The sequence below is a fragment of the Mercenaria mercenaria genome, chromosome 3 (genome assembly GCF_021730395.1).
Source record: "Mercenaria mercenaria strain notata chromosome 3, MADL_Memer_1, whole genome shotgun sequence".
Taxonomy (NCBI): domain Eukaryota; kingdom Metazoa; phylum Mollusca; class Bivalvia; order Venerida; family Veneridae; genus Mercenaria; species Mercenaria mercenaria.
The window spans coordinates 63,266,505-63,284,935 of record NC_069363.1 but is presented as its reverse complement, the minus strand read 5'-3'; the positions used below and the strand labels follow the sequence as shown (position 1 = coordinate 63,284,935).

General features: G+C 34.3%; 1 protein-coding gene across 11 annotated transcripts in view; it reads left to right on the top strand.

The window, feature by feature from the left end:
• LOC123524545 (eyes absent homolog 1-like) overlaps nucleotides 1–18,431 on the top strand; it is a 178,896-nt gene that overhangs the window by 133,291 nt on the left and 27,174 nt on the right. For 8 of the 11 annotated variants that reach the window (XM_053538733.1, XM_053538735.1, XM_053538734.1 and 5 more), the window contains 7 exons: nucleotides 1,658–1,759; nucleotides 4,171–4,234; nucleotides 6,402–6,673; nucleotides 9,348–9,428; nucleotides 10,774–10,841; nucleotides 13,277–13,439; nucleotides 13,927–13,983. In XM_053538733.1, the coding sequence (XP_053394708.1) occupies nucleotides 1,658–1,759; nucleotides 4,171–4,234; nucleotides 6,402–6,673; nucleotides 9,348–9,428; nucleotides 10,774–10,841; nucleotides 13,277–13,439; nucleotides 13,927–13,983 (807 nt within the window). The remainder of the gene's footprint in view (nucleotides 1–1,657; nucleotides 1,760–4,170; nucleotides 4,235–6,401; nucleotides 6,674–9,347; nucleotides 9,429–10,773; nucleotides 10,842–13,276; nucleotides 13,440–13,926; nucleotides 13,984–18,431) is intronic. The other 3 variants (XM_053538736.1, XM_053538737.1, XM_053538738.1) reach the window with 3 other exon arrangements.

Below are 18,431 nucleotides of genomic sequence, written 5' to 3'. Positions count from 1 at the left end.
TTGAAAACTTTTCCTAGAAATATGTTTCAATTCCATATAAAATTACCATTTGTAATTAATTGCCACACTGTTGTTTTGTTGTTGTTGTTGTTTTTTAGAGGTATACAGGCAGTATTTAAAAGTACACTGAATTTACATGAATAATATCAAAAATTTAAGTATTTCATAAAAGTCCATAAGGTTGAATAAACTGATTAATATTTCCCCCTTGATGTATTCTTTTTTTTGTCACATTAGAAGTTTCATGTTGACAACCCATAATGAGAAACTTTACAGAATTGCTTTCTTAATAAAAGCCCCAGTATTTTATGTGAATAATGACTTTTGAAAAAAATGATTAGATATAACAGCTAAAAGAAAAAAAGCATCTTACAGTTGTTGTTGATTAAAAAAAAACTTTTTTTCCCCATTTACATTGACTGTCAAACTGGTGATACAAGTCAAAAATCTTTTTTTTAAAATGATGTATTACCAAATAAATCATAATATTAATATAGTTATTGTGTGGAGAAGCTGAGTATTTTATCAACAATGGTACTATTGTTTTCTGATTTTCAACACAAGCAAAATGATTTATATATTGGCTGTTACTGATGATGACTACTGGCTTTATTCTTTGACAGTTTCATTAAAATCTAGGCAGGGAGCTAATAGATTCTGCCGAAACATTGAAAAAAGTTTCTTTCAGCCATTTTTCAAAATAATCTTTCGGGAGATTGTATCTTAGAGAAATCAAATCTAAAGGAAAAAAAAAATACATTTGTCATAATCCAAATTTAAAATCGTATAATTACATGTTAATTAATTTTGATTAAAAAGATGAAAGACAGAGAATTTTTATCCATAAATTTAACAGGATTTTTTTTATATAAAGATTCATTTGAAGATTATAATTTCACATAAAGGTTACGCAATTTTGTTTATTGAATTAACAATTGCTGGCAAAGAAATGATAGACGTACAATGTGACTTTTATTAAACTTTATTTTGATATCGTAGCGTAGACATTTTTCATTCTACGATGTGTATAGAATAGATAGTGACACAGCTTTTTAACATTTATAACCTTCTTTGACAATATTTGTATCGCGAACGACATAAAGATCCCTATCAATATCTGTGTTCACAATAACAAGGCGTTTACCGGCTCTTCAGGAAAAATGAACCCCTATCGTTCCATTGGATTTGAATTCTTTCATGTGCCAACAAGTGCCCAATGAATGTTGAATTCTTCATTTGGAGGTTTATTTTGTCAGACTACTCTTCATTGTGTGAAACACAATTGAGTCACTTGGTCTGAAGTGGCTCTCCAGAAAATAAAAGGCTAAACTGGAATACTCCAAAATGTTTGGGCGACACTTATCCGTTCTGTATCTCCTATGAACTATTTGCGTATTATGCCCGTTCTCACACTTCAGGCAGCCAAGCAGCCAGGACGTCTCAGCGAAAAAATTATTCATATAATTTCTAGTAGAGTTTGACAAGTTGCTAATTGAATTTTCAAATCCCTTGTTATGTCTCTTAGTGGATTTTCACCAGTTCCTCAAAGATTTGAATGGAATATTGATGTACTTTCGCTTTAATCTTAAGTTATAGGAATCAAACAATTGCAGGTTTAGTAGCATAAATATCATGTGGTTGTGTTGTATATTTTCAGTAATTACTATAAAACCAAGTCTTGGTGACACGTCTATGACTGGTTCCCCCCTCTCACCAGGAGAGGTTATAACGATTCCAATAGACTGGTTCACAGGTAGAGGTAATGGCAGAAAGCATGACCAATTTGTTAGGGAAATAATTTTCAGTTTTTGTTTTGCATGCGTTTTCTGTCATATCACTTTGGACAAGAAAATTCCATGATAAAAGCATGTTTACATACAAAAAACATAACAATTTTGGCTAAATAGACTGGTCACATAACAGCATGTATTTAGTCTGGTTACAAACGAAAAAATATTACTTCTGGACAGCTTCAAATTTATGTTTTGGGCTTGAATAAACTGGTTCTTCAAGAGGGCGTGATAAAGTCTGGTTACATACTGAAAACATTGCAACTTTTAAGGCATTAGTCAGGCAAGTGAACTAGTCAATGGTTTCATTTTTATGTTATGGGCACAAATAAGCTTGTTCAGCATCAGAATTAGTTGGATCCATGAAAATGGTACCACAATTTTTGGACGTACACTATTTTTTGTTATGGGTCATGGATTGGTTCAATGTCATTGTAAATATGTTGCTTCCATGATGAAATTAAATCTAGTCCTGGACTTACGGCATACCAACTTGACTGAGTCCCTTTTTTTTTGTTCTGCGTAAAATTGACAGCAAAAACGGATTTGTTCCATGTCTTATGATTAAAACTTTTTTCGTCAAGGCAGGGCCTGAAATAAAAAAGATCTAGACCAGTGTTTGATAGTTTTTTTCAGTTTTAGATGTTCAAGTTATGAGACTAAATTCAATGATTTGATGTATTGCATGTTTTTATAATAATTAAACAGATTTTTTTGCATGTAAAGCATTGCATCCATTATTAAAAGTTTTGGATGGAAAGAGAAAAGCGTAGACAGTTTTGGATTCTTAATTTATGCAAAATGCCTGCTTCGGTCGGTGGCTTATGTTTTCTTTGTTTTTCGTGCACTGTTCCTAGAATTTGACACACATAAAACGAAAAAAAATATGTAACTACTAATTAACTGCATGTCATGATAAAGACTAGAGGAAAATTGCTCCAAATAGGGGCACTTTGCAAGAATTAATAGGGAGAAAATGGCTGCTGAAAAGCAAAAGTTTTCCTCAGTAGTGTCATTAAGAGTGTCGGTTTACACCTGTGTCTTAAAGGAGTTTTCTCCTATGATTCATTAAGTGTAAAAGACAATATTGATTTTCTTGAATTTCTGATCAACTCAGCCTGCAGACTTTTCATTATATGGAACATTTCATCTAGTATTTTTTTTTTTTTTTTTGGAGCGGAGAATCATAAATGAAATGTAGCTCACTTACTTGAAAGTATATCATTTGAATTATGATAGATATTTATATTTTCGCTACATTTTAACGCTTAACGTAAAACTGAAATGAGTTGTCCTTTTCGTTTGAGTTATTGCAACTTCTGGTTAACCCTGAAAATCGTTTCCAAGAGCAGTAAAATAAAATCGGCTTTTATACCGTATGTTATCATTTGAAAGAATCGACTAATTAAATTAATTTACGTTTTCAAAGCCAGACTGTGCAAGCTTTTTTTTTTGTCTTCTCATCGTGACTGTGCAAGTCAGTGTTGAACAGAAGCTTGTTTCGTGAACTTTTCATCCGGGTATCAATGACCAAATTTGAGTATCAGTCTACAAATATTTGGGAAGTATACATTACATAGGATGTATAGTTTTACTTTTATTTGTTTGATTTCGTTAAATGTAACACTTGTTGACTAGAAATACAATAGTCATAATTGTCAAATTTAACACAAAAAGTCAAAAAAGCAAAGTATCCGGACAGATCACTTTACCCTTGGCATTGTTGCCTAATTTTGCCGATTTAAAAAAAACTGTTACATAATACAAAATGTAACGATTACTTTTCCGTTTTAGTGAATGACAAACTAATTTTATTGATTGTCGGCATGTTTCATACGTGGAAATAGTGTACAAAGTATTGAATGCCAATAATGTGATGAACAAAACTATAAATAATTTATTTCTGTCATAACATTTAAAGCGTTGTAAAACGTGTACCTTAAAGCTAAGGATACAGCGATAAAAAAATGTGTTTTTTTTATGATACCAAAATGAGTTTTTATAATATAGAATATATAGATATTTGTAGTCAAGGGTGAATTCTTTTTACCTATGTGGGTATCATTAAGTGCGCAAACACAGTTAAAAAGTAACCTGATTGTCAAAAAATTAATGGTATTGTGTTAAATTTAAGTTTAAATCCACCAGAAAGATGAATCGTGATAAATCTATGTGAAAAAATATCACAAGGCACTTTTTGTCAATGCAGTTCTGCATTTCATATGATACTGAAAAAAAACAAAAAACCTGTGAACAATTTCTTTGTGGTTAAAGTCTTCAAATAACTTATGAAATATAAGATGATATTTTTACAGATATTATAAAAGTTAACCATATTCATAAATCATATATTAAAATGTTGTTCTTTTATTTATTTCAGGTGATCCAAACAAAACATTGGCAGATCTTCATAATCCAAACTTTATTGCAAATTTTTTAAATAGGTAAGTTTCTTAAGGTGGCATATGACACTTCGTGGATTTTTTTTGGCCAAAATTTTCAGTCATATTTTCTTTATTATATATAGAAAGTATACATAAAATTATACCTTTTGTGCTAAAAATTTCAAAGTAGTACTGTCTTTATTATTATTATGGAGAAAGTTTATATAAACTTATACCTTTTGGAACAGAAAGGATCATAGTCCTGTTGAGTACTAGAAGAATTAGGTTACTAGAAGAGAATAAAATGCCTCGCATATTGTAAATTGTTGGTCAAAAATAACAGCTTTGGGTGATCTTCTTTTGAGACCAAAGCTTGTTTGGGAACCATATAAAATGTCTCAGTGACTAGGCAGGTTTCTGTAGTAAAGCATTTTAAAAGGAAAACCTAAAAAACATGGAATTTATTTTCACAATATATATTTCATAAATTATATGAATCGAAGGATTATAGCACAAGTTTGTCATCTCTTTCTTGCAGAATAATGACAGAATAATGAATGAAAGAATTCCAGTTTTGGCTTTTACTTAAATGATGGGAGATATGCATACTTAACTGAATTATTTTGAAATTCGGAATAGTCACTGGCCAATTTAATCTTCTAGAAATTGAAGACAATATGATACTGCCAATTTACACATTTTGCCCAACTGGTTTAAAATCTTGCTAATTTTGTCATTTATGATAAATTTCAAATTCTGTTGTAAAATGCCTTATGATAAAATGGTATCCAGGGAATGAAGTTTTGTCAGAAGAAATATATGGACGTCCATTAGATTCCTTCACATTTGAATTTTACCATAAGAGACAAGTTTGTGGAAAACAGTTGAATTATAAAACAAAAGAGAAAATATTAAGTTTAGAGAATATTTGTTTCGAACCACGATATAGTTAGCTGTAAGCTTGTGATATGCACAATAATTTATGATGTGATATAGCAGAAAATTTGGTTCTGTGCTTAATTTAACATTTGCCTACACTTACCCACATATCATTGACTGTTTCAGTTCTAGAGCCCTAGCTTACCCACATATTCTTAACTGTTACAGTTCTAGAGCCGTAGCTTACCCACATATTGTTGACTGTTACAGTTCTAGAGCCGTATGTTACCCACATATCATTGACTTGTTTCAATTCTAGAGCCGTAGCTTACCCACATATTGTTGACTGTTTCAGTTCTAGAGCCGTAGCTTACCCACATATCGTTGACTGTTTCAGTTCTAGAGCCGTAGCTTACCCACATATCGTTGACTGTTTCAAATCTAGAGCCGTAGCTTACCCACATATCGTTGACTGTTTCAGTTCTAGAGCCGTAGCTTACCCACATATCGTTGACTGTTTCAGTTCTAGAGCCTTAGCTTACCCACATATCGTTGACTGTTTCAGTTCTAGAGCCGTAGCTTATTGACTATTTCAATTCTAGAGCTGTAGCTTACCCACATATTATTGACTGTTTCAGTTCTAGAGCCGTAGCTTACCCACATATCATTGACTGTTTCAGTTCTAGCGCCGTAGCTTACCCACATATTGTTGACTATTTCAATTCTAGAGCCGTAGCTTACCCACATATCATTGACTGTTTCAGTTCTAGAGCCGAAGCTTACCCACATATCATTGACAGTTTCAGTTCTAGAGCCGTAGCTTACCCACCTATTGTTGACTGTTTCAATTCTAGAGCCGTAGCTTACCCACATATCATTGACTGTTTCAGTTCTAGAGCCGTAGCTTACCCACATATCGTTGACTATTTCAGTTCTAGGGCCGTAGCTTACCCACATATCATTGACTATTTCAGTTCTAGAGCCGTAGCTTACCCACATATCGTTGACTGTTTCAATTCTAGAGCCGTAGCTTACCCACATATTGTTGACTGTTTCAGTTCTAGAGCCGTAGCTTACCCACATATTGTTGACTGTTTCAATTCTAGAGCCGTAGCTTACCCACATATCATTGACTGTTTCAGTTCTAGAGCTGTAGCTTACCCACATATCGTTGACTGTTTCAGTTCTAGAGCCGCAGCTTACCCACATATCGTTGACTATTTCAGTTCTAGAGCCGCAGCTTACCCACATATCGTTGACTTTTTCAGTTCTAGAGCCGTAGCTTACCCACATATCGTTGACTCAGTTGTAGAGCCGTAGCTTACCCACATATCGTTGACTATTTCAGTTCTAGAGCCGTAGCTTACCCACATATTGTTCAAGTTCCTACTAGTGACACAGCAGCATCATCATCATCCTCATCAGAAACAGCGAACGAAGGTACCTCAGAAACAAACGTTACCCCCTCAGCTTCGGCAACAAGTGAAACAGAGCGGGTAGACAGTGAAACTCCCACCACAATGCAGGCATACAGCCAGAATGCGGCTGCGCAGTTTGGGGCTTTCTACAACAGCCCCACTGCTCAGAGTTATATACCTCCATACCAGTCATCAGCAGACAGTAAGTGCACTACTTTTCTATATCATATCAAGGTTAAAGGGTCCATTGGGTGAAAATTTTGCACATTTCCAAAATTTTAACATACTAAAAGTAACACATTTTAGCAATGAGCTTTTTTAGCTTGAATGTTGATTCTCAAAAATGTGTTGATCATCAGCATACTTTCAATCAACATGACCTATTTCAACACGCTTGTAAAATCTTTAAAAATAACATGTACTAGTTTTAAACCTGTATTGTAATTAGAATGAAACTGAATACAAAAAACAGCACCCAAACTAAGTTCAGTTTCCCACTAAAACGTCAAGAGTAAGAACTGAATATTTCATGAGTACAGTCGAGACTGTTTTAAGAGACCGACTTTGGGAAGCAGCGAAAAAGGTCACATATGACAGGGAGTCTCTTAAAACAGTCTCACTTAACAGGATGACGCTGGTTTCATATATTTTTCCAATTAAAGTACATGAATATCGGATACTTATATATTGGCCTCTATGGAAAATGATTAAATACTATTTCTTTAATTGCATATTGATAAAATAAAAAAAAAAATTAAAAAAATTGCATCATTCGTATGATGTTGATAAAACAAATTTAAGCTCATGATCTGGCAAGAAAATAAAAGGGAGCAGTAAAGTATAAATGTTCCATTTGAACTATTTACACACTGAGGTTTATGATATTTATTTTTGTGTACTAATTGTTCATTGACATTTATTCGATTATTGACTGCATCTTTAATCTGTGTTTACTTCGTCGTTTCCTGTTAAATACACCATATTTTTGTTTCACCAGGAGTAAAGTTAATTTATTCACCGACTCCGAATTCTTCAGCGACTATCTACTTTCCAGATTTTATTTATACGCTGGTTTTCCCTAATCGAGCAATTCGAGTGCCTTAACAGCTGTTCTAATGTCGAAACAGTTCTTTTTTTATGTTTTTCATCAGCCATTTTTTGTAAACAAATAAGTTCTCGTCTCAAACAACGTCACGCGAGATAAAGAACGCTAACTCTGATCGTGTAAAATCTTGCGAGGGAGCGTCTCAAAGTCGCTGAAAACGGTCTAAATATCGATTCGGGAGCCTGATTTCACAGTCGCTTGTCGCGTAAGGCAGGGGGTTGCTTAATTCAGACTCTTTTAATAGTAAATTGCGTCCGGAGCATAAAATAGGGTCGCATATGACAGGGAGTCGCTAAATTCAGGGGGTCGTTAAGGCAGTCTCGACTGTATTTCTAGCATGCGTTGAGTGACTTTTTTGTAAAATACTGTTTCTCATCAATTTTTCATCTATACGTGTAAAGCTAAATACAGGTTAAAATAAAATGAAATTGTATAAAGAGACGGTAATGTGCTTTGACATGTTCATTTCACGTGGAAAATAGGTACAACAATTTTTGATATGATTTTTGGACTGATGTAATATCCCATATTTACTGGTACAATAACGTCTATGGCAACATATTGCTGCTATCTCATAATACGACACTGTATCTTACTGACAAAGACACATTGAGAACAACACAATGTTAGAAAATGACACCAAATCGTGTCGCAACAATACCCATATTGAAAGATATATGAATGTATGCACAGCTTGACTGGTTATAACTAGAGAGCCCTACGTTTTCCTGCGGAGAGATTCTGTGTAAAAATGTAGATATTTTTGGTGATTATCAAATAAATTGCAATTCTTTGTCAAATAAAATCAATTTCTTTGTAAATTTTTCGGATAAATTAAGTTTTTTCCTTCAAGGCTTAAACTGTTGTCAATTAAAAAGGCTGACAGGTATTGTTGCGCATTGAAATGAGTTACGAGATAAAATCGTAGAAGCTGGGATGAAATGATCAATCACTGAAATTGGCATCGGTACCGCAAAGATTGAATAGATTTTGCAATAGGCACACGGAGGGTAGAATTGTTGATTTTAATATGGGTACCTAGCACAGTTAGGTTATTGAAAATTGCTGGTGAATGCCCCATGAATAAAATAAATAGACATTATGTGAGGTTTAAAATGATAAAAGCCCTCCGATGTCATAAATTGTTTAAGAGGTAATACAGGGTTTTCCTCAATAGATTTAGCAATTTGTAAATAGATTGCACTACTTAATTTATGCAAATTTGAAAGCCTTCCTCTGTCGGGGAAATTCGGTATGAAACTGGTACAGTGCTGTGCGGTACCTCAGAATGTTGAGATTTTGTCGTATACACAGCCGACCCATCATTTATGATTAATGTATTTTGATTTGCAACATGATTTTAAAATTTGGAAGGTTATTTGTGTAATAAGTTTAATACAGTATTCTTTGTACAATTGGTCTTACAGATGTCTTTAAAAAAATATTTCAAATGATTTATAGCTAGTATGTTATTTATAAAATGTCATATGATTACCTATCTTTGATGATTGTGGCATCAGATGCTCTGTGTGTATCTTGTATCAGATACTATATTGATGGTCTTCATTTATTTTGTTAAACCTACATTTTTGGTCATCTCGTTAAACATCCATTAGCATATCCTTGGAAAATGACAAATCAAATGTATTGAGGACTGAGAACAAACTAGGTTCTTTGAATTGTAACATTAAAGTTAGTGAAACTGTCAGCTATAGAGGTAACTGCGAAGTTTTTGACATATTTTGTCATTGAATATTACTTTAATTTTCAGTAAAGTCAATAAAGATGAACACACAATACCCAGGATATGGTGCCAACTTTGCCCAGGCAGGTCAAGCAGGCTTTCCATACAGTAAGTTTTCTTATCCTTTTTAGCTCATCTGATTTTTTGAAAAAAAATGATGAGTTATTGTCATCACTTGAGCGGTTGTCGGCGTCGGCGTCTGCGTCGGCGTTGCCTGGTTAAGTTTTATGTTTAGGTCAGCTTTTCTCCTAAACTATCAAAGCTATTGCTTTGAAACTTGGAAGACTTGTTCACCATCATAAGCTGACCCTGTATAGCAAGAAACATAACTCCATCTTGCTTTTTGCAAGATTTATGGCCCCTTTTGGACTTAGAAAATATCAGATTTCTTGGTTAAGTTTTATGTTTAGGTCAACTTTTTCTCTTAAACTATCAAAGCTATTGCTTTGAAACTTGCAACACTTGTTCACCATCATAAGCTGACCCTGTACAGCAAGCAACATAACTCCATCCTGCTTTTTGCAATAATTATTGCCCCTTTTGGACTTAGAAAATCATTTTCTTGGTTGAGTATTATGTTTAAGGCAACTTTTCTCATAAACTATCAAAGCTATTGCTTTAAACCTTGCAACAGTTTTTCACAATCATAAGTGGACACTGTACATCAAGAAACATAACTCTACATTGCTTTTTGCAAGAATGATGGCCCTTTTTAGACTTAGAAAATCATGGGTAGGACAATATTTCTATTATACAAAAAAAATCAGATGAGCGTCAGCACCCGCAAGGCGGTGCTCTTGTTTAATTTCTAGTAAATTTAAGCACTGCCTAACTTCCTGTAGGTATCGCTGTGTTGGCATAACTTCCTGAAGGCATCACCTTCCTCATCCTACACTTTCATTGTGAAATTGAGGAAAAGCAATAGCTGTAGTATAGTCTGTAGTGTTTGCAGCTTAAAAAAAATACCTGAGCCGTGCCATGGGAAAACCAACATAGTGGGTGTGCGACCAGCATGGATCCAGACCAGCCTGCGCATCCGCGCAGTCTGGTCAGGCTCCATGCTGTTCGCTTTTAAAGCCTATTGGAATTGGAGAAACTGTTAGCGAACAGCATGGATCCTGACCAGACTGCGCGGATGCGCAGGCTGGTCTGGATCCATGCTGGTCGCATACCCACTATGTTGGTTTTCCCATGGCATGGCTCACCTAACTGTACTCTTGTTAAGAAATCATTTCAGAGGATGATTTCACTATTTCCTTTTCAAATAGTTTGTTCCGTGCATGTGACACGCATGAATCAGACGTGGATATATCACAGTTTAGTACATCTTTTTATTGGTACATTAACAACATTTAAGTTCAGACCCGTTTGATAGGATATTAAAGATGAAATTTGAATATTTCTGTTTGATCATTTTGGTAGGGTTTACCTTGTGTATATATAATTATTTCAGGTCCTGGCTCATTTCCCGGTACAGGAAACAGCACAACATCATCATCAGTATATTCACCACAACAACAGGTTAGTGTTGTAACTTCCATCTTTCCATGTTTGTATCTCTGTCAGTCCTCCAATTAGAATAAAATGTTCCTGCAATGGGATGGACCCAGTGTAACAGAGGTGTCACGGCATCTGTCTTGTATAGTAGTGTTTGCACTGTTGTAAAATTTCTTCATATTCCACGTATCTATCATTTGATTTGTGTTTGAAACAAAATTAACAAGTAAATATAAAAAAGTGATACAGGAAATGATTTGTAAAATTTGAAATCTTGTAAATTTAGAAGCTCGGGACCACTTCATTTGCATGACCAGAACTTAAACAAAATAGGTAGTATATTTTAGTCATTACAATTTCTTATTCTTATTTATACATAGGTCACCAGATACACCTACAGATATTATAGATATCAATATAGTAACACATTTTGCTTAGAGATTTCATAAAAACTCTCTAATCAAAAGTTTATTGTCATTCAAATTATGCAAGTCATTACTGAAGCTGTATGAATTTTACCCCACGGGTTGTGAAATATCACATCTACCAAGACACAAGTGACATTCTTGGTGTGTTGGCACGTATGATTTGTTGGTCACTTACTTACCGAATGTTTTTATTCATGGCTTTTGTGGTTTTGGACCTTCGTTACTGTCACAAACATCCTACTGTTAAGAGTGCAAACCATCCGATTTATTGTTCACAAAGTCATATACTTGCCAGCGGTATCTATAACATGTTTTGATTTGTTTCTTAAAGATGAGAAAAATTATACTCCTGTAGCTTTTGTGAAGACTAAGTAGACAAAATTTATTCATACGTAGTTATTATTGCTTTGTATCTGTTTTATTATTCTGATATTATTAAAAACATGTATTTTAATAGTTTTTAAAAATGACAATTTCCTGTTCGTACTGAAAAGCTTTTATTGCGCTAAATGGTTTCTTAGAATGATTATGGGGAAATATATTTCTCATAAAGCAAAAACTGTAATGTTAACGCTCGTGCACTTAGAGAAAAATTATCTTTAATACTGCATTAGTTTGTTTTTTTTAGTTTGATTAAACAGAAATTGCAAAAAGTAATATTCAATATATTTCAGTAAAATTGTAACCACCTGTTTCATTCAGACAGACAGTAAATACGAGATAAATTTTATCTGACAAAAATGTATTTAGGATGAAAATTGATTTGAAATTTATCATTTTCATATTCAAATCAAAATTTATGATCATGGTTGCTTGTTAAAAACTATTTTCTTTAATTTCACGCTACTTGCCGGAGGCTTGCGATAAATTTGTATTATCATTAATATAAAATTGAGCGGTATTTTACGCTACACGTTTATCATGATTTTTTACAATAGAACATTTTTAGTTAATCCCCATAAAAATTGGCGATCATGGCCTGTAACTGCTTTGGGCAATTTAACACACTGCGTAGACCATAAAATGGTTTCATGGACCAAATCTTAAGAGAGAACAAAATCACGGAAATCAATTATTTAAATTTTATCATCTGTAAAAGGAAATAATCCCCCATTCAATTAAATTACCGCTTGCCAGAGAGTCTAGTTTGTTTTTGACGGAAAATTTCACTCAAGGGGGCAGCGTCTCCATCAGTTAGAGAGGCCCTCAGTGTATCAGATAATGATAAAATGAGAATTATGTTGTCAAATTCTATATGAAGACTTTCAATTTTCCCCAGAAAAATCACTTCTTGACAGCTTGTTAATAGTTTCTGATATTTATCATCATTCAAGAAATTTATTATCAGTAGATATATCGGGCAAGTTGTATTAGGGTAGTATTCTAAGGTACTTGGCTGATTTGTTGCAGTTTTGCGTGCAGAATGAATGAAGAAAATATGAAATGTGGTAACAAGCACTGAATATACTATATTAAAGCTATTTTAAAATATTTAAAATCTTTTAAGTAGTAGAGCTTTTATTGTCAACATTGTCATCAACATGTAAACAGGTTTCTCAGAAACTACTTGACCAAATGCTTTCAAACTTCATACAGGTTTTCATTGGACAAGTAACATTACTGTGGCTTTTATTTTGTCAAAATTATGCCCGTTTTAACTTTGAAATTTTAGTTGAAGTTTTGAATGTAAGCAGCTTTCTCAGAAACTGCTAAGTTGAATGCTTTTCAAACTTCACACAGTCTTTGACATCATAAGGTGACCACACAGGGAAAGTTTAAAACTTTTTTCAAATTCGCCAAAAATCTTCAGCGACAACCTGAGCCAGGTGTAAAGTGTTTTGGTTTGATTCCTGTCAGAATCTTCATTTGAAAAAAGTTGTTCAAGAAAATATTAGCTGTAATTAACATTAATTCATGTTTCTTACAGACATATATCTGCAATATTGTCCTTTTGTATTGTGATAACTCCGATGTGTATTGAGCAAATGTTTGTTCGATTTAGAGTTATAACCCGTTACTTTTCTCCGGCAGGCGACTATAGACAGTTACTACAGCCAGTATAGCAATGCAGCAGCTAACGCGTATTATCCGTACCAGTATGTTCCGACAACCCTCTCAGGGACCACGACAGCCGTGCCTTCGAATAATTCACAAACCTATGTGTTAGATCTACCCCCAGCAAACATGGCCACAGGTGAGTGTACTTCAGAGTGTTAATTTCTTTTTTTTTTTTTTAAATATGGATGGACTAATTGATATCATGGTAATATAACATTAGTGATATACTTGTCCCATCCACGTCCAGGACTGCAGCTGACCAGTCACAGAAAATTTACTGAAATGACCGATCAATTAAATACTGTTTTCGTGTTACAACTTACTTGCAAGTTAGAAAAAAATATTATAGTGTTGCTCTACATCTTTCCAAGAAACGTATGTACTGCCTACATTGTTGCCTTACAGCACTATTTTAGTACTAACACATTTCTGTATCATATAACATAAAAGTTCATCAGGGTTCCATCAAATTATTCTTACACCATCACAGTTTTTCTTGAGACTATAAGTCTCATTTCACGTGATATGACTAGGTTAAGGAGTGTCAGACACAGCTAACATTTGTCTATATACATGTAGAAGCCAGAAGTAGCTGTAAAATATGCCATTTTGTATATCTTCAGCTACTAGTAGTGTTCAGGGGTCACACATGGATCTACAGTCACCCTCCAATTCCACAGGTAGGGTGAACATTGTCATGTATTTCAAGCCTGGTTTTTATACCCTACCCTGTTCATGGGCCATGATTGTCATGTATATAAACCCTGCTTTTTATACCCCACCCTGTACATGGGCTCTGGCTTTCTTGGCTTTGTTCTTTCTCTATTTCTTTCCCCACTCTTTACATGAATAACATCCCAACCAGTTTTAACTATTTTTATTAAATTTTGGTTGTTTTTTTCCCCAACTAAACAGGCTGTCAGCTAGAGCATAAAAAATATGTGTTTGTATCCCTCGCTGGCCTCTGCTTGAAGAGTTTCTTATTCAGACTGCATCGGTTATTCAATATCCCCCAGAAAAAAAAAAAAAAACAATTTTCCATATCCATCATTGCTGTTGCTATTTAAAGAATGGTCATGTGACAGCTGCTGATAGTTCTGTTCTGTTCTATTCCATGTTGTAGTTGGTATGTGAATGTTTTGCTTCTTGCATCGTTAAACGCTTGCACTTGATTTTTTATTGAAAAGGGTATAATTTCAACTTTATTTTGATATGCGGCTTACCCAACAACTGTGTATATAGCTCTCCTAACTTCCCAAGCCTCTAAAGTTGTTAAGTATATAATATTAAATCTCGTGAAATTTTAAGCTAGCACTATTTTAGAATTCCCTTTGTCTAAGGATTAAAGCAAAATAGGTTTACTTGAATTAAAAATACTGGGAGATTTTTTGTGAGAGCTAAATGAGGTTAAAACTGCAAAACTGTCATTGTCCGAGGCTTGCTTTTCAAAGATCCATTCATTGAAGAGAAATGAAATGGAAAATTCATGATGTTGTTGGCTGTATCTAAGCCCTTTAATATAAATCAAATATCTGTTTTACAATAGCATGTGCAAAATAAATTACAAACATATGACCCTGGGAACTGACCAGCTCTTTCATTTAGAGGTCGGTAAGGTCAAGATTGACCGCTGAGGTCAAGTGTGATCCACCAGTGACCAGGCATGTTTATGACAGTCCAATCCTTTGACCAGTGTCCTCATATGCACTTTTGGACAAGTTAATGTCATAGGAAATTGAGAGAAAATTTACACACAAATTAAGTCTGGTCATAAAAATTTGTAGGGGGAATGATTTGTATTAGTTGCAGTAGTGGTGTCCAGCTTGGTTTATGACTTCGGGTCACTTTGGGTCAGGTGAGAAAGTTTATGCCAAACAAACAGAGTGACCTAAAAACTGAGGCATTATAGTGACTGTCTTTCCTTGTTTTATGCACAAGTTTTGAATTGAGGAATTTGATTTGAGTGTTACTTTTCCAAATTTTAAATTTTCATGTGGCATTTATAATTAGATAATTAGAAAAATGTTTTTCTTCTCCTTGACTTGCATTTAGCAGTGCAGTCAAGACTGCGCCTTTTTGACAAATATAATTGACGACTTTTGCACTCTTTGATAGGTGGCCTCGCATGATTCGGAACATTTTGCAAATAAATTGTCAAAATTTTCTTAATGTGTTCCATAAACAATCTTAAAACACATTTTCATTCATGGTGTGACCTTTCTAACTGGTTATTGTGGATAATCGTAGTAAACAGCCATTTATACCAATTTTGCTGGAGGTTCCATTTGTATATATATCAATATTTTTGTCCAAATACATGATAATTACCTGATATATTGCAATTGTTTGAGAAAAAAGGTGCAGTTTAACAGGGTTGAAATGAGTGTAATTAAGCTGTAATTTTAATGAACATTATTTTAATTACTTCAAGGTTTTAGTCAATTCACATCCTTTACCAGTAATTTGGCTGTAATGTTCTCTTAGGCCAGATATTCCTTTATTAAAGGTAGGTTATTTATGTCCATTGTCAGAAATAATCAACTTTGATTATATAGTGAAAAAGTTTTCATTTGCACTCGCTGGAGTTGGAAGCGGAGTTTATGACGATTAAATATAATTATGGGCGCTAAAGCGGTTATTATTTCTTTGACAAGGTCCCAATGTGAACATTGACGTGGGTACAGGTGGGCAGTCAGGGTATTTATCTTCAGTGGCCTGAACTGAAAACAACTTCCACTGCAGTGACCGTAGCTTTTGTATAGGTCCGTTTCATAACAATAGCAAAGCATTTCGCTTGTCTGTAGGAGTATAAAAGCCTTCATAAATATTGTTTCCTTTGTTACATGTTTGAGGTTTACTAGGGGACACTTTCATAGCTATTTTTGAATATTCTTCCCCCATCCGAAGGGTTTTCCATCAGATGTACTCTTTCTACATCATGTGTTACTTATTAAATTTCTGGACATTTGTCCCTATTAGTCAGCAATACAGTCCTTACCATCCTCATCAGTTGCCAGTTTGTTACCAGTCTCCTGCTTGCTCTCACAGCAGACTTCACAAAACACACTGAGATATTTCATATGACGAATTCAAAAAATGACTAAAATTGGATGTCTTAATTCCATTTCCTCTATGTCTGCACATTTTAGCGGGTTTTCCCATTTTCTGCCAACACATCATAATGGATTTCCACATGACAGTGAGAGAGAGTTCTTCTTGGTAAAGACAGCAATGGTATTGACTTGTAGAAAATGTTTGTATGTATAAATCTGCCATTACAGCCAGATAGGCTGTCAAAGTGTCTGTAAATGAGAGAATCTAGCAAACCCTAGCACCAATATCTCCCTATAATCTTAATGATTGACATTCACAAATTGAAATGGCTGTCTTGCTGTGTTTTGTTTATTGTTATGGTGAGGCAAATACATAAAGGCTGAATGAGAAATGATTCATTTCCTCTGCCACAAAACTTTCTTCTTACAATGCTAGATGGTAAAGTTTAACTATACTTCAATTTGTCAGTTTGTTAGAACTGTAACCCCCTCCCAACACTATCTTAGACAATCATTAACTGTTAAAAGTTTTGGTACAATGGAGGGAAGATGCATAGTGTTCCACAATCATTTTCTTAGTAAACAGATGTTCTAGAAAAGGTTAACTGGAGGAACCACAGCCCTTCAGGCTCAAAACCTAACTTGAGATCTTATTGCCAACTCTGTGATGATTGTGTAGTGGAAAACAGCTCCACTAGTTAATCAGTGTAATGTGGAAATATCCCTCTCTCTCCCCCCCCCCCCCCCCCCCCCCCCCCCCCCCCCCTCTCCCATACCACCACTTCATCCTTTATAACTCTTGCCTTAAGTGTGTCTGGATTGTTTTCTATGGGTTCCAGCAAGTCCAGTTGCCATGCATGTATCAACAGGTATGGCATTGTTCACTACGACTGTGTCACTCTTCTATCTTCCTGTCCATCTGTTGTCTTGCTTTAACTCTACTTGCAGGTCATGTTGAATTGCACATTTGAAATGTTCAGTGTTTTTGTTTTAAATTTAAAGTTTCATAGCATGTATGAATTCCCTATACCTGCTATCACAGAATACCCCTCCTGAATAATGTCCACAGTTTACTATTACCTGGCATAACAATAACTTGTCTACAAGTAAAGGTCAATGAGGACTGTTTGCGGACTGTTTTGTGGAGACATCAGAATTTTCTGCCACATATTCTATGGTAGATAAAACACTAATGGTGCACCCGACTTTGATGTTCAAGACCTGCCATAAAATGTTGCATGTGTTATGTATAAACCCTTTTATCTCATGATAAAACTGTAAAAAACACAAAGAGAAAACACACAATACAAAATAAATGCAACACAAAGGCTGTATAGCGGAGAAAACAAGTGAAGCCGATATTGGTTTGTTACCCGAAAGCCTTGCAGATAATTCATCATTAAAACTTGAAAAGCCCGGCTATAATAATCTGTCATAAGATTTGAAAAATTGTTCAGTATTTGGGAAATGAATTTTTTATCATTTGTTCATGTTTTTAGTGATTTATTGTGAAGGATTTTCAGAGAATGAGAGAAGAATGGTTTGCACGCACATAATAGTCAGCGATATTGAATATGTGTCCATGTTAATAATGATACAGGGATTCAAATGATTAATTTTACCAACAGAGGTGACTGAGTGATTGTTTAAATAAAAGATAAACTTTTCTATGAATTTGAAGTTTTGAGACAAGAATATTATAAACAACTTGCATTAAAACTGCTTAACGAGGAATTTGAAATTGTTTCTTTTGTTTAAGATTTGTGCAATGTCTTTTCCTGAACAAATCTTTAAAACTCTCCCTAAAAATTTAATAAGTAAATGCTAAATCCAGCACAAAAAAAAAAAAAAAAATTGAAATCAATGAAAGCTGTTTTTTTAATGTTTTGTCATTTTTTAAAATAATTGCAACAGAAAGACAACAGTTTTGATGAACTTTTGCGAAGGAATACATAGATTAATTATGCCTTGAATGACTCAGCCTCTTTCCCCGTATGGCTATTATGCCCTCTTAAGCTTGATTTTCAGTAGCTTGTTGATTTAATGCTAGACTTTGCCAGTTTTAATTTGAAATT